Source organism: Cebus imitator, unplaced genomic scaffold (genome assembly GCF_001604975.1).
Source record: "Cebus imitator isolate Cc_AM_T3 unplaced genomic scaffold, Cebus_imitator-1.0 Scaffold209, whole genome shotgun sequence".
Taxonomy (NCBI): Eukaryota; Metazoa; Chordata; class Mammalia; order Primates; family Cebidae; genus Cebus; species Cebus imitator.
In genome coordinates, this window is record NW_016107524.1 from 2,644,882 (window position 1) to 2,672,165 (window position 27,284).

The following is a 27,284-nucleotide window of genomic DNA, read 5'->3' on the forward strand; positions in this document are numbered from 1 at the left end:
TTTTTAGTAGAGACAGCGTTTCACCATGTTGGCCAGGATGGTCTTGATCTTTTGACCTCATGATCCACCCACCTCAGCCTCCTAAAGTGCTAGGATTACAGGCATGAAGTCACCTTGGCCGGCTATAAAGTGGTATTTAAATCAATGCTCCCAAAATTGCCACAAAACATGAATAACTCATGAAGCAGGGCTGAAAGCATATGGGACAAAATATTCCAAAAGTAGAAATCTAGGCTTATGAAAGAATTCATCCAGTGTTTTAAAAAATATAATCATGGAAAAAATGAAGCAGGATAAAATTCATAACCTTTTCAAATAGTAAATGTTTGTGCAATGGTTCTTAAACGAATTCTTCTTAAACATAAAGCCAAATCAAAGTTATAGTCAACTTTCATGTTAAATTCTAGAGTTGATTTTCAAAAAATCTTTAGTTATACTGAACTATAACATATAAGGATCTAAAATAAAACTATTAGTTCATAATTATTAGTTTAAACAATAATTATCTGATTCCCAAAATCCTATCATATGCACAAATCATAGAGTTGGTTACTAAAATGCCTTGTTAGGTTAGAATTAGGAAAGATGTCTCAATATATATTAATTTCTTTTAGCCAGGCATGGTGGCTCACACCTGTAATCCCAGCACTTTGGGAAGCCGAGGCAGGTGGATCACAAGGTCAGAAGTTCGAGACCAGTCTGGCTCATATAGTGAAATCCCATCTCTGCTAAAAATACAAAAAATTAGCCAGGTGTTGGTATACACCTGTAATCCCAGCTACTTGAGAGGCTGAGGCAGGAGAATCGTGTGAACCTGGGAGACAGAGGTTACAGTGAGCCGAGATCGTGCCATTGCACTCCAGCCTAGGCGACAGTGCTGCAGGACTCCATCTCAAAAAAAAAAAAAAAATACATATATACATACATACATACATATATATATGTGTGTGTGTGTGTGTGTGTGTGTAAATTTTTTAATAATAAAGTTTTATATTTTTGAAATGCTAAACTTACTACTTTAGTTTTACAAGGACCTATGAACTATAATTACTTTTATATTTTCTTTTCCTTTTTTTTTTTTTTGAGACAGGGATTCTATCACCTGGGATGAAGTAACAGCTCACTGAAGCCTCGAACTCCTGGGCGCAAGCAATTCTTCCATCTCAGCCTCCTAAGTAGCTGGGACTACAGGCATATGCCACCACCTCCAGCAAGTTTTCTTTTTATTTTCAGTAGAGACAGGTCTCCCTACAGCACCCAGGCTGTTCTCAAATTCCTGGCCTCAAGTGATCTTCCTTCCTCTACTTCATAAGGTATTCGGATTACAGGCATGTGCCACCATGCCTGGCCTATATTCAGTATCCGTAATAGACCTATTTTTTTTTTTTTTTTTTTTGAGACAGAGTCTAACTCTGCTGCCCATGCTGGTGTGCAGTGACATGACCTTGGCTCACTGCAACCTTCGCCTCCTAGGTTCAAGGGATTCTCCTGCCTCATGCCTCCTGAGTAGTTGGGACCACAGGCGTGCGCTACCACACCCAGTTAATTTTTGTATTTTTAATAGATACAGGGTTTCACCATGTTGGCAAGGCTGATCTCAAACTCCTGACCTCAGGGAATCCACCCACCTTGGACTCTTAAGTGTTGGGACTACAGGCATGAGCCACCACACCCAGCCAACCTACTTATTTTCTAAACCTTATTTTACTGTAAAATATTCTTTCTTTTATGTTCCAGTTGTATTGTTCTTTGATTTTTGTTTGTTTGTTTTTGAGATGGAGTCTCATTCTGGTGCCTAGGCTGGAGTACAATGACTCGATATCAACTCACTGCAACCTTCACCTCCAGGTTCAAGTGATTCTCCTGCCTTAGCCTCCCAAGTAGCTGGGACTATAGGCATGTGCCACAATGCCCAGCTAATTTTTGTATTTTTAGTAGAGACGGGGTTTCACCATATTGACCAGGCTGATCTCGAACTCCTGACCTCAGGTGATCTACCCACCTCAGCCTCCCAAAGTGCTGGGATTACAGGTGTGAGCCACCACGCCCAGGCTTGATTTTTTAAAAAAGGGGCTAAATTTTAGAATGAAAAAATTTAAATGAAATAGCTGTCTTGGTATTTTTAAACCAAAAGTATCAAAACTTACAAGCAATATTATCAAATTTCCAGTAATATATATTATTTTCACTGCCGTTTTGGAAATTTAAGGTAGAATATCAAAGGTTACTAAATGACGTATCCTCTAAGGGCTAGAGTAGATAAGGTTTTCAGTTTATAACAAGTCACTAATAACAAATAAGAAAATATACCATTTCAAAGAAACCTAAAATGTATAGATCCTAACGTAGAAGGAAACTATTATTAACACCCATCTAGATGTTAACTGCAAAGGGATAACAATGGTAACCACAGTACAGAGCAACTGAAAGTCCGTAACTGACGGACTGCAATTCAACTTCCTTAAATTTAAGTTCATGCTGCTCAACCATGCTTTTCCTTTTTCATGAAAATCCAAACTGGGTGTGGAGCAGAAAAGTCTGGCAAATCACAAGAGGCACAAGTTACTATTTTATTAACGCCAGCCCAGATCAGGTTACACCCACAACTACCCACGTTCCCTGGCCTCCAGGGGTAACTACCTTTTTAACTGATAGGGAAGAATCTTCCTAAGAAAACATATGTAGGAGGTTAAGTGTTCTGAAAAAGTTTTCAATTTCACAGTTGTCTCCTGGAAAAGAAAAATAATTTCAAAGTTAAAAGTGCTACTGGACAAAAGAGGAGCTCCCACTGTTCCAGAAGCAAAGCAAGAAGAAAATTACCAAGACAGTCACAGTATCCTCAGTGATACTTTCAAATAAATGAAGCATTCCTTCCTCAAGAGGGCGGACATAGGATGCATTTTCATGAAGGTATTGTGAGAACTAAATAGGAGGGAAAGAATTGTGAATTAAATCACTAGAAAATAACAAACATCAACACATTTCTAAATGGACCCACCGAATAACAAACGTACATTATAAACCTGATAACAGCTCACTGCAGCCTCGAACTCCTGTGCTCAAGTTTTGGAAACTTTTTTTTGGAAATTTGGCTTAAAAGCCAAACACAGATGTTCCGCTCTAATAGTCCCAGATGATACCCACAAGTCCCTATCCCATTCTAAATTGAGGAACTAGAAGAGGGGTGACACAATTAATAAGCAGGCATCAGAGGAAATAGGGAAGGGATATTGCATTAGAACCTAGGACCAACAGGTCAGCTTCCCTGAACATTTGCTTCTCCATAGGGGGTTTCCAGTTTAAAAAGAAAAAAAAAAAAAGACTGTATGACAAAATTTTTGTTTTTATATGCCTAATTTTGAAAAAACAAGCCTATTGAGGACAGCTTATTTTTATTGTTTATAGTATTTGGGGTTAACAAATTCCAAGAATGTAATTATCAAAATGACAAAAAAACCTTTTTTTGTTTTTGTTTTTGGAGACAGAATCTTACTCTGTACCCCAAGCTGAAGTGCAGTGGTGCAATCTTGGCTCACTGCAACCTGTTGCCCAGGCTGGTCTTGAACTCCTGAGGTCAAGCGATCCACCCGCCTCAGCCTCCCTCCCAAAGTACTACAATTACAGGTGTGTGCTACTATGCCTGGTCAGAAAGTATTTTTTTAATATTACAGGAAGTATAAAATAAAGCATGACTACATTAAAATGTTGCAGTACTGTCTTCCCTATCCAGGTCTTCTGAAAGCTTTTTCCCACAATGATATTAAAGAGTATTTCAAAGGCCCAATGTTTAATTTTTACAAACTTCAATAGATGTATAGAGTCAGACCAAAATTGATGAAAGCCAAGCACCTACTGAGAGCTTCCTATATGTAAGGCATAATGATGATGATCCTAAAAGCTAATCCTTATTGGGTGCTTACTATATGCCAAGCACTGTTTTTAGTGCTTTATGTGTATTACCTTATTTAATCCTCAGATATGCTTACCTGTGAGGTAGGTATATCTCCCGTTTTAAAGATGAGAAAACTGAAGTGCAGAGGGTATATTTCCCAAGGGGATATAACTGAGAAAGTGGCAGAACTGGACTTGGAACCCAGGAAGTCTGACTCCTGAGTCCAAGTCTTTGCTGCACCAATAGGCACCTAGGGGACCCACGGACATAAACACTATTCAAACCCTGAAAATACTGCATGATGCACAAAAGAAGTAGGGAATAAGAATCGGGTTATGTAGGAAGCGTGGCATGACTCATATTTCAGACTGCCACATCACAAGGCACTTAGAGCACACATCTATAGCAATTTCCCTTAATTTCCACCCTGTGAGAGCCAGCTTCTAAGGTGGTCTCAATTGTCCCCACCTCCTAGTATTTCTGGTTTTGTGTACTAGCCTTTCACATCGTTTCAAGGTTGGTCTGATCCGTGCGACCAATACGACATTGCAGAAGGATGATGTGTGACTACCTAGGCTGTGCCATAAAAGGCACTGGGGCTTCTACCTTGCTCTCTCTTAGACCGCTCACTATGAGAAATGTTAGCTGCCATTCATGAGGACACTCAAAGAGCCTTATGGCAAGGTCCAGGAAATAAGAAACTGAGGTTCCCAGCCAACAACTAGCACTAACTCACCAGGTGGCCCGTGAAATGCAAATCCCCCAGCTCCAGTGACATCCTGACTGAAACCTTATGAGAGATCATGAGCCAGCGAACTAGCTCCTCCATTCTGGACCCGCAGCAACTGTGAGATAGTAAATGTTTGTTGTTTTAAACTACTAAGTTTTAGGGTAATTTATCACATAGCAATACATAGCTAATATACTCGCTAAGATTTATTTTATCCTTTTCAGTTAAATGAAATTTTGTAAGCTACCTTAAATTGTTTTGTAGGATTAGCAGGGCAGAAAAAAAAGGAAGGAAAAGAACAAAATCTAATGGCTCCAAAAAAGCACATGGACTGAAGGAAGTGACATTTAAACCCTGTATGAGCCTCATTAACCCTGAAAATGCCCCTCAGGCTCAAGTGGATAAGCAGTTTGCCTCCCACTCCATAACTCAGCAGGAAGGAAAAAGTCAACTACACCACACAGGTTGTTTTGCTCCTAAACACGCCCCATGATGGAAGTTACACTGTGAGTACAATCAGGGAGAGAAAGGCCAGCATATTAATTTTTCCAACAATAAAATGGTAATTTTCATTATGTCATCCCTTGATCAAAAAGCTACAAAGGCCTCAATCCTACAAACAAAGTGAAGGTCTATGTCTTGGCCTGCTCTTATGGGCCTTTCAGAACCTGGAGTCATTTTTTTCTCTTTCAACCTTACTTCCCATTCCTCCCCTTCTGAGGACTTCACATTTCAGACAAGACAGTTTGTTCATTATTCCTTCCCCATGCCTCACCTTACTTCCAACCACCCCCCACACCCTGCCCGCCACACTCCCTATGCTTTCCTTCTCCATGATTTTGTTCATGTCATTCTCTCTTCTGGGGGAAAAAGTGTATTCCACTTCTCTCCTCCTATTCAAACCCTGCTAATTTCTCAAGACAATTCAAATCTCCAAAGCATCCTTCCCAGACCTTACCACCTACAGCAATCTCCTTTCCCTGGTGATCTCATACCACTTACTGGCCATACCACTCATTCACACTGAGGTCTTTTAAAAACTCCCCTAGGAACCAGGCACAGTGGTTTATGCCTATAATCCCAACACTTTGGGAGGCTGAAGTGGGCAGATCACCTGAGGTCAGGAGTTCGAGACCAGCCTGGCCAACGTGATGAAAACCTGGCTCTACTACAAATATGGAGAAAAAAAAAAAAAAAAAACTAGCCAGGGTGGTGGTAGACACCTGTAGTCCCAGCTACTTGGGAAGCTGAGGTGGGAGGATCGCTTGGGACCAGGAGGCAGAAGTTGCAGTGAACCAAGATTGCGCTACTGCACTCCAGCCTGGGCAACAGAGTGAGACTCCGCCTCAATAAAAAAACAAAAGAGAAAAAACCCTCCCTGATATGGTTTGGCTCTTTGTCCCCATCCAAATCTCATCTTCTAGCTCCCATAATTCCCACATGTTGTGGGAGGGACCCAGTGGGAGATTACTGAATCATGGGGGAGGGTCTTTCCAGTGCTGTTCTCCTGATAGTGAATGGGTCTAATGAGATTTGATGGTTTTAAAAATGGGAGTTTCCCTGCACAAGCACTCTTTTTGCCTGCCACAATCTATGTAAAATGTGACTTGCTCCTCCTTGACTTGATTGTGAGGCTTCCCCAGCCATGTGGAACTCTAAGTCTAATAAACCTCTTTCTTTTGTAAACTGCCCAGTCTCTGGTGTGTCTTTATCAGCAACATGAAAAAAGAGTAAAACACTTCTCTAGTATTTAATTTCTTAAGACTCTCCATTTTTGCCATATTTTATCTTGAGAGTAAAAACTATGACTTGTTATTTTTCCATGTCCTTTACAGTACTTGGATGGTGCACAGAAGTGGTCTAAAAACAGGTAATATCTCCCTATTTTGTTCAGGGCAAACAAAATGTATTCTGAATTAAACTTACCTTCTGATTCAATGGAGAGATAGTGTCGATGGCAGAATCAACAGGAAAAATCTGAATCCTCTGTTCTGTGTAGGTATGAAAGTTCAGAAGAGCCGTCACCAGATCCTGAACAAAAGCCAGGGCCTGCCCAGCAATATCTCGCATCTTCAGCTTTAAAATGAAACATGCACAAAGTCAACTATCACATTATTATCCTAAAATAACTTTATCGAGTCTGTTCTGGAGAAAACATTTGAATTCTAGTGTGATTACTCCTAAATTTAAATTCATCTGCTCCCACTTGAATTTTAATATTTCTATCTAAGTAAATTAGAAAGCCACCAGTTTTGGCAAATACACCTCCTGCACTTGACCCAGACCACTTAAGTATAAGTTCTACCAACCTACAAAAAAGTATGGCTCAAAACATTAGTGCATCTCATAATTTGGTTCTAATGTCATCAGACAAGAGAGACAGCAAAAATCTGTGTAACTTATGAATGCAATAAAAAGCAAGCTACATTTGAATAAATGTATGAGAAACATGTAAGGCAATAGTTAAACACAATGACTCAATGCGCTATACAGAGGCCCAAACAACTAATTCTTGTTTCTGGAAAGTTCGATGTATACATAACTGAAAATAAAAACATGTACTTTATCCTTTACCTGGTGTCTCCTATTGTGGAGTGGAACATTCAGAGCATTATACTGACTATATTCTACAAAAGAAAAAGAATGTACGTTAAGTCTCTCATTTCACATATAACGAAAAACAACTTAACTGAAAAATAATAAATTCTCTGAAGCAAAATCAGCTTTACATAAGAATTTAAAATGATCAACAGTACAGAATAATGGAATTTACATAGAATCAGTGGTTCCTCAGATAAAGTAATGCTTCCCGTCTTTTTTTAACTTCAGGCTTAAAAAAACCCGAACAAATCCTGTTTCCATTTCTAAGAAATCATTTCAAATACTGCCTTTGGGCTTCTCAAGACTACTTAGAAAGGCTCATGATGTTCTTGCTGTTTTCAGTCATTCTCCCTTCTAAAATAGCCCTACACAAAGCCGCCACACTAATCAGCCAAAAATACCGCTGTTTTCGTGACGCTACACTACTGGAAAAATCTATCACTGTCTGCCACTGTGGATCCCAATGACTTGATCCTAACTTTCCCGGATGGCATCACTATCTTTCTCAGTCTTCCTCTCTACCCTGGTCTGTCACGAATCTCTGGCAGCTTCCTCACACCTAGCCACGCCTCCTCAACCTCCTCCTTAATGAGCTGCATCTCTCCTCATCTCTATTCATCCCTTCAGCCACTCAAACCTGCCCTCCTCTGCCCAGGTTCTCAGTCAGAATAACCCCAGTGCCAAAATATGATTTGGAATGTTCCTGTGACATACTCACCCAGTTCTCGTTTATGTCTTCATTGCTACTCACTGGGCTTTGCACTCCCAGCTTGGTCTCCCGTCTACCAACACCTCTGCACACTTCTATCAGCCATCTTTCAGCCTTGCTTGTTTTGCTTCCCAGCCTCGTCTGTTGTTTCAACAATGCTTTTGCAAACACAAATCCCGAGTAAGGTCCACTACAATTTACTCTGTCTAACTCCAGAGGGCTTCAACTCTACTCAGCAATCCACAGTTTCATTGCTATGTGCCTATTTTATTTCCCATGACGTCTATCTCAAACCTTTTCTGTTCTGAGCTCCTAATACCATTCCTCCTCTCCTCCCCGCTACCCAATGGATAGGATGGCCTCTCCCTACACTGCCAAGAACAGAGCCAAAGCAAGAGTTCTTACACTCCCCACCCTCCACCTCGGTCTACTGCTTGCCCATCCTTTCCTCAGCTAACCGACCTCCCGGGCCCTTAACAGCAGCTGCTTCTGATCCCCTTAGGACCTCAGCACATAATCACTCCCTGCTTCCATCTTCAGTATCTCCTCATTACAAATAAAGCATTTGCTGCAGCTCATTTAACTCTGTCTCCACAGTGAGTGTCTTCTATTACTCATATCACACTTAATTCTCTGCCCTGACTCCTGTCTCAGGCACATGCAGCGTTTTCTTTCACTTTCCCCATCTGTCAGCCTCTCATCCTTCTTCATTTCCTTCATCCCTACTGCTCATAAAACAGCATTGCTCTGCCTGTTTCCTGAGCACCCATTCACCTCAACTTCCTGTGCTGGCAATCTGGTGTCCACTTACACCCTGCACAGAAGTGCTCCTCACAAAGGATACCAGTCCTCTCAAGGCCACAAAAGCCAGTCACCAAACCCAGTCTCCTTGCTGCATCACCCTCTGACCTCTCTATGCAATGTGCAGAACTGACCTGCACCACCAGGTTGAAACTCCCTTCTCCAGCTTCTACCCCACCCCATTTCCACAGCTCCTCTCTGTCTCCTGATCACTGGGATGGAGAACTCGCCAAGGACCCTGCACAGGCCTGACTGCACTGTGCACCCACCAATCCCAACACGAGGGCTCCTTCAGCCCAACAGTGTTGACATCGGTTTCTCTCCTGAAGTCTAGTCTTTCACTTAGAAAAGCATACATCAACAGTTAGATAGACATCAACCCATCTGTCAGAACATTAAACAACAACAAAGTTAACCTCGTTGTCTCTCACATAAACCTGCTCCTGTCTACCTCTTTCCTTTCAGTCAACTGCATCACCATCTTCCCAGTCACTGCCTCTTTCTCCCTTGTCTCCTTGAAAGGACCAATCTGTTCCTTCTCCTTCCATAAGATCTTCCGCATCTCCCCAACAACCCAGGCTATGCCTTCATAATAGCATGCCAGGACTATCATCACAATAGTCTTTGACTCCCTTATCCCACCCCAAGGTAAACTACACTCTGTTGCCAGATTAACCTTGTGGGTAGACACAGCATCTTGATGTCCCCTGGCTCAAAAACGTCTCCAACAACCCCATGGCCTTATAAATTAAGTTCTCAGTCCCTAGACCAGAACACCAGGGTCTAGTCCCACTGTACCTTTCAGAACTTACATTTCCTTGCCCTCCACATCCTACACACCCTAAGCCTCCAGTCATACTGAATTGATTACTGCTCCTGAGGGCATGATTAACACCTTTTGTTCTATATACCATACTACATATAATTCCTTGGATTTTACCCTTATCTTTGCCCAATAAAACCTGCTCACATACCCACCCAGCTCAAAGCACCCTTTCTCTGGGAAGACTTCCCCACACCATGCCACCAGCAGTAATATCTCCTTCTCTGAAACCCTGGGAGGTTCTTTATGGCACAGTCTAGTTTATATTTTTGACATTTCTATATCTATCTCTGCCTTACTAGGCTATAAATTCCTTAAGGTAGAAATTTTGACTTATAAATTTTTGTATCCCCTATGATACTGAACTGTCTAGGCACTCAGCAAATGATCTCTAAATATTTCAGGACTTAAAGTAATAATCCACATGTGACATGAAAGGGACCTAAAACAGGGTGACAACTAGTATTAGAAAAGGAAGGATAAATCCAACATTCAGAAGGAAATTTTTAGAACCTAAAGATTAATGAATTGAGACAAGGCTTAAAGGGAAAATGCAATGCCACAGTTTCAAATCCAGTAAATCCAGCAGTATTTACATTAATGTAGAAGCTAGAAACAGGTGTTATTTTCAAAGGGGAATTTAAATTTTTTATACAATGATAACATGGGTTGATTTTAATCATAAATCAAACTGTTATTTTTTGGCTGGGCACAGTGGCTCACACCTGTAGTCCCAGAACTTTGGGAGGCTGAGGCGGGTACATCACCTGAGGTCAGGAGTTTGAGACCAGCCTAGCCAACATGGTGAAACCCTGTCTCTACTAAAAATACAAAAATTAGCTGGGCGTGGGGGTGGGCGCCTGTAATCCCAGCTACTTGGGAGACTGAGGTAGGAGAATCACTTGAACCCGGGAGGAGGAGGCTGCAGTGAGCAGAGACAGTACCACTGCACCCCAGCCTGGGCAACAAGAGCAAAATTCCATCTCAAAAAAAAAAAAAAAAACTATTGTTTTTCTTCTTTTTCCCTCTTTCTTTTTTTAGGTCTTCCCTAAAATAAATTTAGGGGGAGTAAAATATTAATTTCAATCATGTGATTGTAGAAGAAGGAAATGTGCAGCAATTTGAATATAAGTTTCAAAATCTAAATAAATATTTTCTTTGTTTTTGAGGTTTTGACTTAATTCTTATCTAAAGGTTGCAAATTTGGCACCTATTACACATGTAAAGTAATATATTTTTAACTTCTTTTTTGTTGTTCTTAGGAATGTAATTACCAGACCATTCCCAGGGTGAACAGGAAGTAAGGCTTAACCAACCTAACTTCCTAACTACTGCTGGGGATTGACCAAGGGGTAAGACATCAGTTTGAGAAGATTTAACTCCCACCGCCAAGCCTCATTTCCCCCACCTCAAACAACAATTTTTCTTGTACAAGTATTCAACTTTTTCTGTGAAGGTTGTTTTTTTACCTTGGTAAATGCTAAATACATGTCATCAAAAAATGTGGATTTGGACTTCTTCCGAGAAGACCAGCTTTGCAGTAGTTATATGACAATTTAAAATCTTCCTGTTAATTATGAGTGCCACAGCCGATCAAATGAACAAAAAGAAAGCAATCCTCTGTTGGGCCAATTAAATTTTTTGCCCAATAGATTAGAAATTAAATAGTTGGCTACCACAGAAAGGTTCAAAGTTACAAATAATGGAAAACTGTACATAATACCTACTTGTATCGTTAAAAGGTACTTTTTCATTGATGATTGATAAGGATTCCTCTAATCTACCTGACAAATCTTCATGAAGGTTCTTTAACTGTAATTGACTGCAAGAAAAAAATACAAAGCCACATTCAATCTTTGAGTGAATCTTCATTTGTTTGTTCCCTCAACAGCTGGTAGCAGGCTTCTAGAGAACTATACCTGACATCTGGGATACTCTTGGCAGACAGTTGTTAGAAGATGAAGATAAAACACTAGCCTGGCTTCCAAAGTCCCAGGGACTTCTGAGGAATGATGTGGAAGTTTGGAGGAATTTATCAGAGTCCCAGCATCTTAGACAACCTTACATGTATTTCCCCAAGCTCAAATTAATCTTAGAGCTACTTCAAAATCACAAATGTTCTCTTTACAACACATAAATATTCATCCTAGTATCACTACAGACATATTTTTTTTGAGTATATATATTAGCCTTCTTTTCCCCTTGAGCTCAAAAGCTGATAATTAGTTTTATACACACAGGTACACGTCTAAAACATGCATATAATTCTACCAATGCAACAAAACTGGTTTGAGAAATTCACTTGATTGATCCTATTAAAACCTAAAATGTTATCAAACAAATGTTAGAATGGAATATACCTTTACCATGTCTAAGTAATATTTTGATTTTAAGACATATATCTCCAAATTAGATCACATAACCTCCATTTTATTCAAAATGTACCATTAAAAGATTGGCATAGTGATGATCAGTCAGTTTTCCTTCCTGGGACTATCGGAGGCCCCTTCTGTTTAGAGTAGTTTCAAACAGAAAGTCTCCAATCCTCAGTGCAGAAACTCCAAAATGCCATCTGCCACGGCCCCCAAACACTTGCAGGCTGAGGACTAATGCACAGGCCACTCTAGAACGCTTAAGGCCCCTTCTCAATATCTGAGAATTGAAAAGGACCCTGGAGACTACCTACTCCCATTTCCTCCTTTGAAATGTAAGACAGTTAAGACAGAGGAGCTGCTACAACCAAAACTGAAGTCTTCTGAGTTTCACTGCAGAACCCTCTTGGAATTCAAGTTTTGACATACCATTCTTCCGTTCGAAGTCGACATTCCTTGGCTTCCTTTTCTAGAGTCTGAGATTTTACCTGAATTTCAGAAGAAAAAGAAAAGTGGATGGCTCAGGCTATAGATAGGAGCGCACTAAGTAAGGCCCTCCAGGCAACAGTCACACCAGAAATGACTAACCCTGTGTTCTATAAAGTGCATAGACAATTAATACAAAAGTCATAACTATTTTTTAGTGTGCTCTCACAATGGGGCTTACTTCTAGTTTAGCCTTGTCGTTCTGCAGCTTCTCAATGGTTTCCATGTACTTCCGGGTGAGACCGTCAACCACAGCTTGGTGCTGGGCTGCTTCTGTCTCCAGAGTGGCCAGCCGACTCCTCAACTCTGCTTCCACATGCTTGTGCTGCTCATCAGCTTCAAAAAACTAAAATGAGAAGACCATTTTCTCTCTCACAATATCCTAATATACATAAATGAGAAAAATAACAGCAGTGACTATTCACTGAGCAACTTCCATATGGTTCCATACTCTGACTATGTTAAACCCACACAGGCATTATCGCATTAAATCCTCACAGTATATCGGAAGCAGCTACTGTTATCCCTCTTTACAGATATGGAAACTCAAGCTTAAAAGAGTTACATAACTAGTCTAATGTCTCACAGCTAAAATATAGTAGAAATGAGATTTAAATGTAGGAAACCTCCTTCAAAGCCTGCACCTCCTACCTCTCAATCTCATGAATTTCTGATTTAAACAATGTCTGGGATACAGAGAATTCAACTGATCAGAGTGTAACTTTTCTACTAAGCTAACTTTTGCATGAAATAATCAAAATTAAAACAGGTGTTACTCTTAAAACAGATAAAGCTCTTTCCTGTAATTAGAGTCCAATACTAGTAAAGAATTATGAATACTCAGATATAAAATACACTGAGGTCAAAAACTTCATAAATGTTTTCAATGACTGAAGTATGTGTGTGTGTGTGGGTGTGTGTTTCCGACCACTTGACAAAAAAAAAAAATCAGGAGGTTATATATGCACCCTTCTCTGCACTATGACTCTTAGAATATGCTCAATGGTTTGGGGGGCAGGCAATGACTTTTCAACATTCCATAAATACCTGAGTGCCTGACATAAGTGAGACACTGTCCTGGGACTAGGCATAGAAAACATACATAGTTCATATCCTCAGAGACCTTACAGTTTAAGAGGGGTACAGATAAAAACCAACTAAGTATCAGTAAATTAAAAAGCATACCTCTATTCCTGAAAAAAAAAAAGGGGGGGTAGGGAAGCAAACACCACTTATTGATAAGCTCCCATTTAAATTATACATGTAATCACTTCCTATATAAAATGAATAATTCTCAGCATATTTCTGCATTGTTAAGTTATAAAGCTATTCTGCTGTCTTCTGAACAAATGCATATACTTCAAAGCACACATCCACATTAAGATATGTATAATACTTAAGAAATGAGTAAGTGACACTGACGACCACAGAACACCCACGCAGACACAAAACACTCTTAGCTGCATTAGCTTTTCCACAATAAAAGATCACAGACCCATTTAATTCATATAGAAAAACTGAAAGATTTTCTTACTTGTATATGCAACCGTTCATTCTCTTCTATCTTCTTTTGCAGATCTTCATCAAAGACACTCTTCTGCTCTTGACTCAACTGAGAAGAAGATTCTCCACTTTTCTGATGGAAAGAATAAGTTATGTCCACATAACTTTCATCCTTTAGAGAAACATCCTAAGGTACACAGATTCTCTATCACCTTAGAAGCTTGTCTCTTCTATGTGTTCACCATTCTCAAACAATCCTGCAAAAGGTATACAGTTCATCATTTAACTTTTCCTATGTGACACAAGTTGAAACTGCAAATACTGTAATGAGCAGGAAAGCGTGAAAGAGAAAAGAACAGATAAGGCTTACTATTCTTTGCAGATGAATTCAGGAGTAGTTCTGTTGGAGGATGGAGCAGACCCAGAAAACTCCAGCAATATAAAATATGCTCATAAATATCATTTCAATTTCAATTTGATCTTTTGTTTGGAAAATGAGAGTTATAGCAATTTCATGAGTCTGAGTTGTTAAACTCCATGAGAAATTGTAATAAATTCTGTAACAGCATCCACAAAGTTTATACAAAAGTTCATGTAAATTTCTAAGTTAAAAAATATAGCCGGGCGCGGTGGCTCAAGCCTGTAATCCCAGCACTTTGGGAGGCCGAGGCGGGTGGATCACGAGGTCAAGAGATCGAGACCATCCTGGTCAACAAGGTGAAACCCCGTCTCTACTAAAAATACAAAAATTAGCTGGGCATGATGGTGCATGCCTGTAGTCCCAGCTACTCGGGAGGCTGAGGCCGGAGAATTGCTTGAACCCAGGAGGCGGAGGTTGCGGTGAGCCGAGATCACGCCATTGCACTCCAGCCTGGGCAACAACAGCAAAACTCCGTCTCGAAAACAAAAACAAAAACAAAAACAAAAACAAAAACAAAAACAAAAAAATATATATATATATAAAATAAAGCTACCATAAATAGGAAAATTCTCAAAGATTATTCAAAAATCCCTTCCTTTTAATTTTTTACTAATATGAACTTGTTCCACATAGAAGAATAGCACTATTTAAAAGATAGAATAATGAGCATTTGTTTTCATGTAATACATAGAACTGAGACTATTCAAGGAACAGTCTAACAATGAAGCTGTGTTCAGACATCAGTCACCATCCTTCTCTGCCTTTTTTGTAGTCTCACTTCTCACTTAAAATGAAGTCACCTACCGATCCTAACTGAATCAGTGATTTAAAAGCCCTTTGAAAATGCAGTAGCCATATAAAAAGGAATTAAATATCCATCATGTTTGGAAAACAAGATGTGCCTAAGGAACACCGCAGAATGACATATTCAGGGTACTCAGTGCTTCCAAATTTGATAAGCTTTAATTAAAATTTATTCTCAAGTACTACACCCAAACCTCTGCTAAACAGTCCTAGGCAGGGATATTAAGAACCCGAGGAGCATATCTGAAGTCCAGATAACTATTCTCTCCCCAAAGGTCTTTCAGAATTTCCAGGGCATGTATATCCTGAAAACGTTTCCTAAGTGATTCTAATACATATGTGTTATGTCCTCCCTGTTGCCTCCTTTATTTCAGCACTACCACTCTAATGAATCCTTCTATGTGGGGAAATGCATATGGGAAAACTATTAACATATTACTATGGCAGGCTGGGCACAGTGGCTCACGCCTGTAATCCCAGCACTTTGGGAAGCTGAAGCAAGCAGATCACAATGTTGAGAGCTCAAGACCAGCCTGGCCAACAGGGTAAAACCTCATCTCTACTAAAAATACAAAAATTAGCCAGGTATGGTGGTGTGCGCCTGTAATCCCACCTACTGGGGAGGCTGAGGTAGGAGAATTGCTTGAACCCGGGAGGCAGAGGTTGCAGTGAGCCAAGATCACACCATTGCACTCCAACTTGGGTGACAGAACAAGATTCTGTCTCGAAAAAAATAAAAATAAATAAATAATTATGGCAACTGCCCATTATATGGGACATATGGCCCTAGGTACTTTTTTTTTTTTTTTTTTTTTTTTGGACAGAGTTTCGCTCTTGTTACCCAGGCTGGAGTGCAATGGCGCGATCTCGGCTCACCGCAACCTCCGCCTCCCGGGTTCAGGCAATTCTCCTGCCCCAGCCTCCTGAGTAGCTGGGATTACAGGCACGCGCCACCATGCCCAGCTAATTTTTTGTATTTTTAGTAGAGACGGGGTTTCACCATGTTGACCAGGATGGTATCGATCTCTTGACCTCGTGATCCACCCGCCTCAGCCTCCCACAGCGCTGGGATTACAGGCTTGAGCCACCGCACCCGGCGGCCCTAGGTACTTTTACATGATCCCACAGAATTCTCACAACAAACCTGATATGCTTATTGACACTTTGCTGATAGAGAAACTAAGGTTACAAGGTTAAAAATTGTGCCAAAAGTCATAGATTTATAAAAGGCAGGCAAAGAATTCAAGCCTAGGTTTAACTCTGCAGCCTGTGCTCTTCTGGCCATTCTATGCTCCTTCAGAGTCACTGTGCGCCTTCTTCTTCCCTTCTACCCATTCTACTGTTACTAAATACATACATACATATATAAATACATACACTATGAAGTGTTAGTCTATATACATACAGGACTTAAAAACTCAATCACTACCTCTACCTCTACCCTTAAAAAAACAAAAAAGCAACTTCTTAATCACATAATGTTCAAAAGTACCAGATTATCCATCTTAGGGAAGTAAGAATCTTGCCTCACCATATAAAACCATAAGGGAAAAAATTCCTCTCTAAATCTCAAGACAAGAACACGAAACTGGCCTCATAAGAATAAATGCTAAGAAAATATATCTGCATTAAACTTACAAACCTAAAGTATGAGTGTTTCAACCACTACTTTCAAATGAGTAGTAACACTGACAATCTCCTTCATTTATCTGCTCAACCTTGGATTAACGGCAACTTGGTATAACCAAAAAATGTCAAAAATTTTGGCTAATATGAGATATTCCATTACCTCTTCTCAGCCACTAAACTAATTATGTACGTTTGCTCCTAATAAATTCTTTAAAATTGACTATCAGATGAAAATGTCCCTAACATTTAATATATATTAATTATGAATGTCTCCTTTCTCAACCTACTATCCATGTGTTAACAACAGAACATTAAAAATTCAGGGCCAGGCATGATGGCTCACGCTCATAATCCCAGCACATAAGCTTATGCAGGTGGATCGCTTGAGCCCAAGAGTTCAAGATTAACCTGGATAATAATAGTGAATAGTGAAACCTCATCTCTACAAAAAGTACAAAAATAAGCCAAGCATAGCGGTGCGGGCCTCTAGTCTCAGCCACTAATGGGTCTGAGGTGGGAGGATCACTGAGCGTGGGTGCAGAGGCTGCAGTGAGCTGAGATCACACAACTGCACTCCAGCCTGGGCGGCAGAGCAAGACCCTGTCTCAAACAAAAACATAATTCAGCAGTGGGGTCTTTTGTTAAAACCAGGATGGCCTATAGGTGTCTGTGACTAATCACAAGGTCACACTAACTTGCCCGTATTTGAACGTACCTTGTTTTTCTTGCCTCGTGGTTCACTTAGAGCTAGTTCATCTTGAAGTAGTTCTACCCTCTTGGCAAGCTGCAGATTTCGAAATGTCAAACTGTCCATTTCCTGTTGTAGTTTTCTCAGTGACTGGTCCTTCATTTTCAGTTGCTCCTATATCAAAGTGAAAAGAGATTGGTCCTCACAGTTTAGCTGTAAGGTTTAGATATTTTATTAAAAATTATTTTTGTTTTACCAAAATATAATCAAAACCTCTTGCTTTAGGAAATTCGGTTTGTATGTATATTGTTTCACTTCTTAAGTTTTTAACACTTTGTAAAAAGATCATCTTTTGGCTAAACCAAGTAAATTTAAAAATAAGGGCAACTATACTAAAGTAACATCATGATCAACTAAATATCCTATGACAGTGAACAGACACAAAGACTGAAGCTACAAACTTATAAACTTAGACATTCATTTATTTACTTACTTATGAAACAGAATCTCGCTCTATCGCCCAAGCTGGAGTGCAGTGGCACAATCTCAGCTCACTGCAACCTCCACCACCTGCATTCAAGCAATTCTTGTACCTCAGCCTCCCAAGTGGCTGGGACTACAGGTGCACGCCACCATGCTTGGCTAATTTTTTTGTATTTTTAGTAGAGATGGGATTTTGCCATGTTGGCCAGGCTGGTCTCAAACTCCTGACCTCAGGTGATCTCCCCACCTCAGCCTCCAAAAGTGCTGGGATTACAGGCATGAGCCACCATGCCCGGCCAAACTTAGATATTTAAAGACAACCTCAGATTTATTGATAATTCCTTTCGGTCAACAAGACTGGGAAAAAATGTATTTGTATTCCATTTTTTCTGTAAATCCTCCCTGAATTTAAATTAGTCAAAATCAAGTCTTTGCGACACACTTAATTTTACTCCAACTATTCTGACATATCAAAGATAAAAATCAATATTACCATATCAAAAATATTTTTAGATGCTATTCTATATTAATTCACTTTAAAGCTAAATGATAATAGAAACAAAAATCTAAAATATTCTGCTAACCTCTTTTGACACACCCTCTGCTGACCATTTTGTTCTGTTTATGCCATAGTGGGGTAAGAAAACGAGAAACTAAAGAGAAATATTTAGTTCCATTCTATTTTTTAAGAGAATTATTCTAACTATATTTTACTTATGATGTTCTGACAACTTTTTATTCATTGATTATCAAACACAGATGGCCATATATTACTGTATATTTAAAGAACTGGGCTGGGCATGGTGGCTCATGCCTGAATCCCTGCACTTTGGGAGGCCAAGACAGGAGGATTGCTTAAGCAGCATGAGGTCTCATCTCTATTTAAAAAAAAAAATGGAAAATAAAAAAATAAAGAACTATATGTTTACTAGTTTCACTGAAACAAACCATTATAAAACAAACAATTATAAAACATGGAGGTCATGTTTTAACAAATAGATGATTTCACTATATTGAAACAGCAACCTAGGCCAGGTGCGATAGCTCACACCTATAATCCCAGCATTTTGGGAGGCCGAGGAGGGGTGGATCACTTGAGGTCAGGAGCTCGAGACCAGCCTTGCCAACATGACAAAACTCTGAAGCTACTAAAAATACAAAAAATAAGCTGGGCACAAGAATTGCGTAAACTGGGGAGACAGAAGTTGCAGAGCTGAGATTGTGCCAGTGTACTCCAGCCTGGGTGACAGAGTGAGACTCTGTCTTAAAAAAAAAAAAAAAAAAAAAAAGGAACAGCAACGTAAAAACCACAGGCTGGTGTCTGCACTCTACTGACATTATCCGCATGTCGGAAGACTGGTAGAGGGATAGAACAATATGCTCCCATTAAGGAGAAAATTATTTTTTTTAACGTTTGTTTAGCAAAACCTTAATTTTTACCTGTAGTTCCAAGGTAAATTTAGGCCTAGCCCATGTCCAAGTTATCATGTCTTTCAAATTTTAAAAACTCAAATCAATAAACATTGATTACACCAAATAGTTCACTGAAGGGGTAAACCCAATAAAATTAAAAGCCTACTGTAACACAGGACATCCTAATAAGTCCTGTCTAGCAAACTGGCAAACTGTCACTTATTGTAAAATAATTACAATGACTACTGTAATAAACAGTAAAACAAAAAATAATTTACTTTTTTCTCATAATTTATATTTTTATAATATATAACTATGCTTATAATCCTTAACATGACCTAATGCTCCAACTCCATTACCCAATCATTAATTTCAGAAAATATCTATCCCAGCCTCTCGCTAAACTCTAGTTTCTGCAATGGGGATGATAATGCTATCTGACCTCATAGGGTTGTTGTGAACATTAAATGAGGTAATGGATATAATGTACTTAGCACAATACCTGGTATACAGTGAGTGCTCAATCAATAGAACCAGCTGTCACCATTCCTAACACTGTTCTCACCATTGCTACCATCACAGAGTTAATCAAACACAACCAGCAACAGGAGGGCACAAAACACCAGTGCAGGCTACTAGGACAAACTAGGAAAGACTTTCCCCAGCAATAAGTTTAAATATTATTAGGAGATACAATGATCATTTTTTCAATAATTTTTGTAAAATAATAACTTGACTAATAAATCCTGGGTGGGGTGTTCAGAACCATCTCAGCCCTGAGACTGTGGTAGCAGCACCTGAGGAGGAGATGCTCAGAGACAGAATTCGCTCCCGTAGTATCCAACAACTGGTGACATAAAATGACATACTTCTGGGGCGTCATTGCCTAAGTGGAGCTATCTTAGACATATTAGTGATCAGGGGCTTCTCCAGAAAGAGACAGGATTTCTCTAAGTGGAATCCTAATCCCATCTGTCTTTAGAGAGCAGAGAATGCAAGAAAGGGAAAGAGCAAAAGAGTGAGCTAGGCAGTATATTTAACTGAAACTTGGCCAAGAAAAACTACAAATCCTAGAATTAATCTATTCATTTAAAAATATCACTAAGCTGCCGGGCGCGGTGGCTCAAGCCTGTAATCCCAGCACTTTGGGAGGCCGAGGCGGGTGGATCACGAGGTCAAGAGATCGAGACTATCCTGGTCAACATGGTGAAACCCCGTCTCTACTAAAAAAAAAAAAATACAAAAAATTAGCTGGGCATGGTGGCACGTGCCTATAATCCCAGCTACTAAGGAGGCTGAGGCAGGAGAATTGCCTGAACCCAGGAGGCGGAGGTTGCGGTGAGCCGAGATCGTGCCATTGCACTCCAGCCTGGGTAGCAAGAGTGAAACTCAGTCTCAAAAAAAAAAAATATCACTAAGCAATATTTACCACATATCTATTAGAAAGAGGCAGAAACAAATTCCTTCATCTATCATATATCACCCCTCAGTTAACAAAGGTGCTGATGGTAAAATGTATCACTCAAAGAGTGTCCTGATTAACACAGGTTATTACTACTAAATAGCTCAACTAAAGGCAAGATTTAGGGACTATATGATTCACACAATCGAACTCACTTATTAGAGCCTGCCGTCTGCAGAGTAAGAGGGATTCAAAGGGGAGTATGACACAGCCTCCCCCAGAGAGCTGTCTGTGATGACCACTGATAAGAAGCCCCATTAATTCAGATAAACTGAGCTAAGTAAAGGCCTTGAGGCACAGGAGAAATGCATTAGATGAAGTCACCTAATACCTTTTTTGTAATTTTTAGCTAAGGAAATCAAAGTACACCATATTCTTACCTAAGCAAGTAGGAAAATTAACCACAAAAAACTGTATTACTGTTTCTTATCCCTAGTGAATCAGTGTCAGAGGTGGAACTTTAACCCACTAAATCTGCTTTGAGCAACACCAAATGCTAACTTAACCGTTGCAACACAAATATCCTGTTGCCCACCTTTAAAGCTGCAGAATTTGCTTGTTCATCCACAACACCTTTTTTCAGAACCTGATTTTGAGCCCGAAGCTGAAAACAGAAAAAGCAATAATCAATTTTTAATATAAAGCAATTGGTTATATCAAGGAAATCACAACAGTTTTACAGGCATCATTACATTAAGTAACTAAATAGCTTCTCACATATATATGAGAACAAAAAAGTATTAGACCCAAAGACGGTAGTAGATACAATTTACCATTTTACAGATAAGGACACACAGGCTGAGTTGCCCAATGTCATAAAAAAATCAATGGCAAAACTGGGACTAAAATCCAGTCCCCCAATTTCTAATGTGTCACTCTATGAAACCAAGTCCCATCCTTAAATAAAACTAATACAATAAATAACACAGTACTGAATATGCCATTTTCCTTGAAATTGTGACACACCATTCATTTGTAAAATACATACAACTGGACGAATTATGAAGTTAGAATTGCACAGAAAATAAAAATGTAGGGCATCAACATACCCAGCAGGACACTGTGCCTAATATTAGACATGCAAATGTCACCATCGACAATGGCCTCAGGAATAGTAGACTTGTTATCAGGCATCAGCTGGGGCAGTGTACAAAAGCAACTAAGAAGCAGGCGCCATTTAAAAGTTAATGATAATACCCACTTACATCTGCATGCTCACTACAAACCAGGCACCATTCTAAGTACTTTCATGTATTACTTCAACTAATCCTAACAATCCTATGAAGTGGCTACTCTAATTACCTCCATTTTACATATGAGAAAACTGAGGCACAGAGAAGTTAAGTAGCAATGCTGAGACTCAGACTCTACCAGTTTGGACTCCAGAGTCAGAATGCTAATTAGACAATATTGGCTATTTCTCAAAGCTACATTTAAGTGAAAAAAGCAGTGAGCTGGAGAGGTGAGAGATGCTTTTAGAGAAAGAGGTAAAACTTGGGCTTTTTTTCACAGTTAATTATTAAATATTGAGGAATAACTTTATTTTAAATAAAGTATACAAATCAGAAAATATGCAGCTGAATGCATTTTTACTTATACAACTATATAACCACCACTGGCAGGGTTTTAAAAGATAAAATTTATTTATAACCACCACTGGCAGGGTTTTAAAAGATAAAATTTATTTCTATAATAAGAGGAAAGTATCCTCAGCAAAGAGAACATAGAGCACATAAGTATAAGTATGTAAATTCACTGTAGCTGAAGCAAAAGCTTTACAGATTAATATTCCCAGGGCTCAGTGCAGAGACCATGAAAGACCTGGTTCTTCTCTGAGAAACTGAAAGAATGAGACATTCTTGTATGTGAGCTTTTAAAAAAAAAAATCTATTTCTAAAATTAAAAATAAAAAATTTTAAAAAATCTTTCTAATTCTGCATAGCTCAGATCTGTCTCCTGAGAACAGAGAACAGAAATGACCCTTTTCTGTGCCAAAAGAATGGGAATATTTGAATGCTAAATCTTAAACTGAATATTTAAAACTCAATGGAAAATTTAGCTAAAATTCTGAGATAAAAAGCAGGAATACTGCAGGATATTCAACAGTTTGGGCAAAAGACAGACTAAAAAGATGAGATTCTTCTATTTTTAGAAAGTTAGAGAAGACAGTTCATTACTACAATAGAAAGCAGACTCAAATCTCTGCTCTGCCATTTATTAGACAATATAAATTTCGGAAATTCATTTAACCTTTCTGAACTTCAGCTATACGGTCTATAGAATGGGTAAATCAATTTACCCATTCTAAATACCAAACAAAAAAGACATGTAAGGGATAACAGATCCTCTTCTGGTATTTAGAATGGGTAAAGATCTGTAATCTTTTACATGTCTTCTTTGTCTGATATTTAGAAGCTCCTGTATTCCTTCTTCTGAGGCTACTGTGAGAATCAGATAAGAAACCTATGTGAAAGAACTTTCTAAATTATAAAATGCTCCACAGATGGAAACAGAGCTCTTACTATTTTAGATTCAAAACGACAACAGCTATGTTTATTATAGTGTGCATGGTGTAAGGCATTGTATACCGTGACTGATATGAGGGAGAGATGTAAAAGATGTGGTCCCTATTTTCAAAGAACTTACACTTTAAAAGGAAAGATAAAATATTAAAAGATAACTAGCAATAATAATATTTCCTGCTTGAAAAAAAAAGTAGAAAACATTAAATTCTCTAGAACAGGGGTTGGCCAACTACAGTCTGAGGGCCAAATTGGCATGCTATTTTTAAAGTTTTATTGGAACATAGCCATACTCATTCATTTATATACTGTCTATGGTTGCTTTTGAGGTACAATGGAAGAGATAAGTAGTTGCAACAGAAACCACATAGCCTCAAGCCTAAAATATTTACTGTGTGGCCTCTTACAAAAAAGTTTGGTAACCTCTGCTCTAGTAGTTCAAAAGAGAGAAATATCTCTTTAATGTTGACTTCCATGATGTAGTGTTCTACTTTTTAAGCAAATATCACCATAGTCTTGAATAATGTGCTATCTAAATAGCAAAATTCAGTAATTACTTCCAAACCCACGTAGCCCCTCCACCAAAAAAAAATACTGCTTTACTCTTTAGATTTGATTTCATACCCCTGTCTTAACTCTGATCTGTAATCTCTTTCATGTCTTCTTTGTGTGGTATTTGGAAACTCCTAATGACTACTTCAAGGACTAAGAATGAAGCTTGAAGTCCACTGAACTGATAATTTCCTGTAAGACCAAAACCACAGCAATTAATTTTAAGAAAAAGAACCTCATCTTTCATTTCTAAGGCACAGTGAAGAGTATTTAAAGCAAATTGAACAAACCACTTTGTTAAAAAGCAAAATGAACCTTTGGAGCTACTGCTGTTAGGAATTTAGTATCACTGATTATAACAAAAAAATTAGAATTTTCTTGGGAAATTTTTTTTTGCTTAACTGGTAACTCAAACATGGCTTCAATGGAACCATTTAACAGACAAGGTAGCTTTCTTAGAAACTGTTATCTGAAACGCCTTTCTATTACTTAGAAGGTAAAAAAGGAGGAAGATGATAAGCTTGCATACTCTTACCATTTTAGCTACCCTTTGTGGCATTTAACGTTTTTCTGCATTCCAGCAACACTTCTGCCACTCTTACTGCATTACTGAATGAGAAGCTTGTAAAACGCTGAGATGCTCTCATCAGTCTGGTCTTTTACAAAATTATTATTTATTTATTATTTATTTATTCATTTATTTTGAGATTGAATCTCCCTCTATGGCCCACGCTGGAGTACAGTGGTGCGATCTTAGCTCACTGCAGTCTCTGCCTCTCCAGTTCAAGTGATTCTCCTGCCTCAGCCTCCTGAGTAGCTGGGACTACAGGTACCCGCCACCACGCCTGGCTAATTTTTTGTAATTTTAGTACAGATAGAGTTTCACCATGTTGGCCAAGCTGATCTTGAACTTCTGGCCTCAAGTGATCTGCCCGCTTCAGACTCCCAAAGTGCTGGGATTACAGTCATGAGTCACCACATCTGTCCAGCCTAGTCTTTCAGAATCTGTCTTTCTCTGCACCAGCATTCACCACAGAAGGGAGACAAATGAACAGCTTCTGTTTTAGATATAGGCATAAGATTACCAGATGGTCACTACTGCCTCTAGGAGCCCAGAATGGAGAGTCCAATGCATATGACATAACTCAGAAACAACTGCCCTGAAGCCTCTATTAGTACAGAAAAACTCTCCTACACGTGATAGAGCCTATTTTCAACAGCTGTGCACCAAGCTCTTCTGTTCCATTCAGTGGGGAAAGTACCTCTGAATCCCTCTTAATCCTTTTAAATCTCATTTTTCCTTGTTTTGTAAACTTCTGATTCATTTTACCTTTACTTTGAAAGCACAGCCCTTCTTCACTTTGGCCAACCAAATCCCACCTGTTCTCCAGAATCCTACTTTTTACCTCTGGCCCTACTTCCTTCATAATTTTTCCTAATCACTACCTCTGGCACACAGAGAGCCTGCGCCTCAGTCCCTTTCCCACTTGCTAAAAACAAGACATCCTTATTAAACTACTCAATTTTAATTTTACTTCTAAAAATAGTAAATTTTACATTTTATGAATATATGTATTTCTGTATAGGCTGGACACGGTGGCTCATGCCTGTAATCCCAGCACTTTGGGAGGCCAAAGCAGGCGGATCACCTGAGGTCAGGAGTTCAAAACCAGCCTGACCAACATGGCGAAACCGCTTCTCTACTAAAAATACAAAAATTAGCCGGGCATGGTGGCAGCCGCCTGAAATCCCAGTTACTCAGGAGGCTAAGACAGGAGAATTGCTTGAACCCAGAAGAAGGTTGCAGTGAGCTAAGATCATACCACTGCACTCCAGCCTGGTAGACAGCAAATCAAAAAATAAATAAATAAATTCTGTATTCATTTCCCACCCGCCAACTTAAACTGTTCTCCATGGTAAAGACTACAGTCTACTTCCTTGTATTTCCTCCCTACAATGAAAGATCAATGCTATGAATAGAGAAGGAACTCAATAAATTTTTAATTAATCATATCAGTTAATTAATCAAATTAATAAATTATACTACATATAAAGGTGTTTAAATGTAATACATTATATAAGAGATTGTCATTACTTTAATAGTTTCTTTTAAGACTCTCCAAATAATTTGAACCTCATGATCCTACTGGACACCAAGAATCCTCAAAAACCTTGAGACTAACTCTTTAATGACCAGTGCCCAGACCTGCTATATACAACTCTGGTTCTGGAATACTCCAACTTCAGTCAGGCCTATCACACAGCTGTTGCTCCTGGGACAGAGAGTGGTGGTAAGCTCACTATGATTTCTCTCATGCCACTTTGACAATATGTGATAGGCTAAATGGCTATTATCTTCAATCACAAACTGTTGGAAGAGTTTGTGGGGAAAGTGAGATGAATCACTCATAGGCATTTTCTCAGGTAATCCTCAACAATCTTCTGTGTTAGAACCACTTTTACATGGCTGTCTTCATGCAATGGACTTTTTGACATTTACACATATTTTACAACCCTATAAAATAAACTTTTAAACATACAGTCTTTTCTTCAATATGAAGTGATTTGTGTAAGACAACCCTACGCCGCACCAAAACCCTGATTCAAAGCTTCAGTATACTGAAGACATGTGCAGACCCCAGCTGCAGTATCTGGCCTGGATGATCCCTAAAACTCCTTCCAGTTCTAACACTGTAAGTACACCAAATTACTGGGAATCCTACTTAGTCTTTCTTTCTGCCTACTTATTTGTTCCTATCCCAGGATAGGCATAAAGTTTGTGCAGGCTACATACTATGCAGCAATAGCTGGGGTTACTTTGCCACTAAGGCAGGAAAAAACTCTCACATCTGCCTCAAATGGCATCCTTTCTCCTGCTCCTGCTCCCATGCAGAGAAATTCACTAGGACCAAACCCCCACTCCCAACCCTTGCAGTTTGGCTGCCCCTCAGTGAATGGGTGAGTAAATCAGTTAAACTAAAGAGTCAGAGGAGGCTGCCCCTTGTCTTTCTAGGGCCTTGTCCAAAATGTGGTTTTTGGACAGCTGCAACAGTATCACCTGGAAGCAGAATCTCAGGCCCCACCCCAGAGCTACTAAACCAGAATCTGTAGTTTAACAAGTGATTCATTTAGACATTTAGGTCTGTGATGCACGGACCCAGGGTCTAAGTTAGCACAGTCCAACAGAGTAGCCAATAGCTACAAGTAGCTGTTTAAATTAAATAAAACCTAAAATTCAGTTCCTCAGTCACTAGCTACATTTCAAGCGCTCAACAGCCATGCATGGCTAGTGGTTACCCTGCTGGACAGCACAGATACAGAATATTTTCATCCTCATGGAAACTTCCACTGGATAGCACTAAACACAAACCTATTTTTTTTTTTTTTTTTTTT

At 39.2% G+C, this 27,284-nt stretch overlaps 1 protein-coding gene across 6 annotated transcripts in view; it reads right to left on the minus strand.

The window, feature by feature from the left end:
* The window catches only part of PPP1R21 (protein phosphatase 1 regulatory subunit 21), an 87,833-nt gene that overhangs the window by 55,347 nt on the left and 5,202 nt on the right, over positions 1 to 27,284 (minus strand). For 5 of the 6 annotated variants that reach the window (XM_017548521.2, XM_017548519.2, XM_037745725.1 and 2 more), the window contains exons 2-11: positions 21,353 to 21,421; positions 17,487 to 17,633; positions 13,949 to 14,050; positions 12,596 to 12,760; positions 12,358 to 12,416; positions 11,284 to 11,378; positions 7,197 to 7,249; positions 6,549 to 6,698; positions 2,821 to 2,922; positions 2,641 to 2,729 (exon numbers count right to left, since the gene is read on the minus strand). In XM_017548521.2, the coding sequence (XP_017404010.1) occupies positions 2,641 to 2,729; positions 2,821 to 2,922; positions 6,549 to 6,698; positions 7,197 to 7,249; positions 11,284 to 11,378; positions 12,358 to 12,416; positions 12,596 to 12,760; positions 13,949 to 14,050; positions 17,487 to 17,633; positions 21,353 to 21,421 (1,031 nt within the window). Of the gene's footprint in view, positions 1 to 2,640; positions 2,730 to 2,820; positions 2,923 to 6,548; positions 6,699 to 7,196; positions 7,250 to 11,283; positions 11,379 to 12,357; positions 12,417 to 12,595; positions 12,761 to 13,948; positions 14,051 to 17,486; positions 17,673 to 21,352; positions 21,422 to 27,284 lie in introns of all 6 variants that reach the window. The other variant, XM_017548520.2, reaches the window with a different exon arrangement.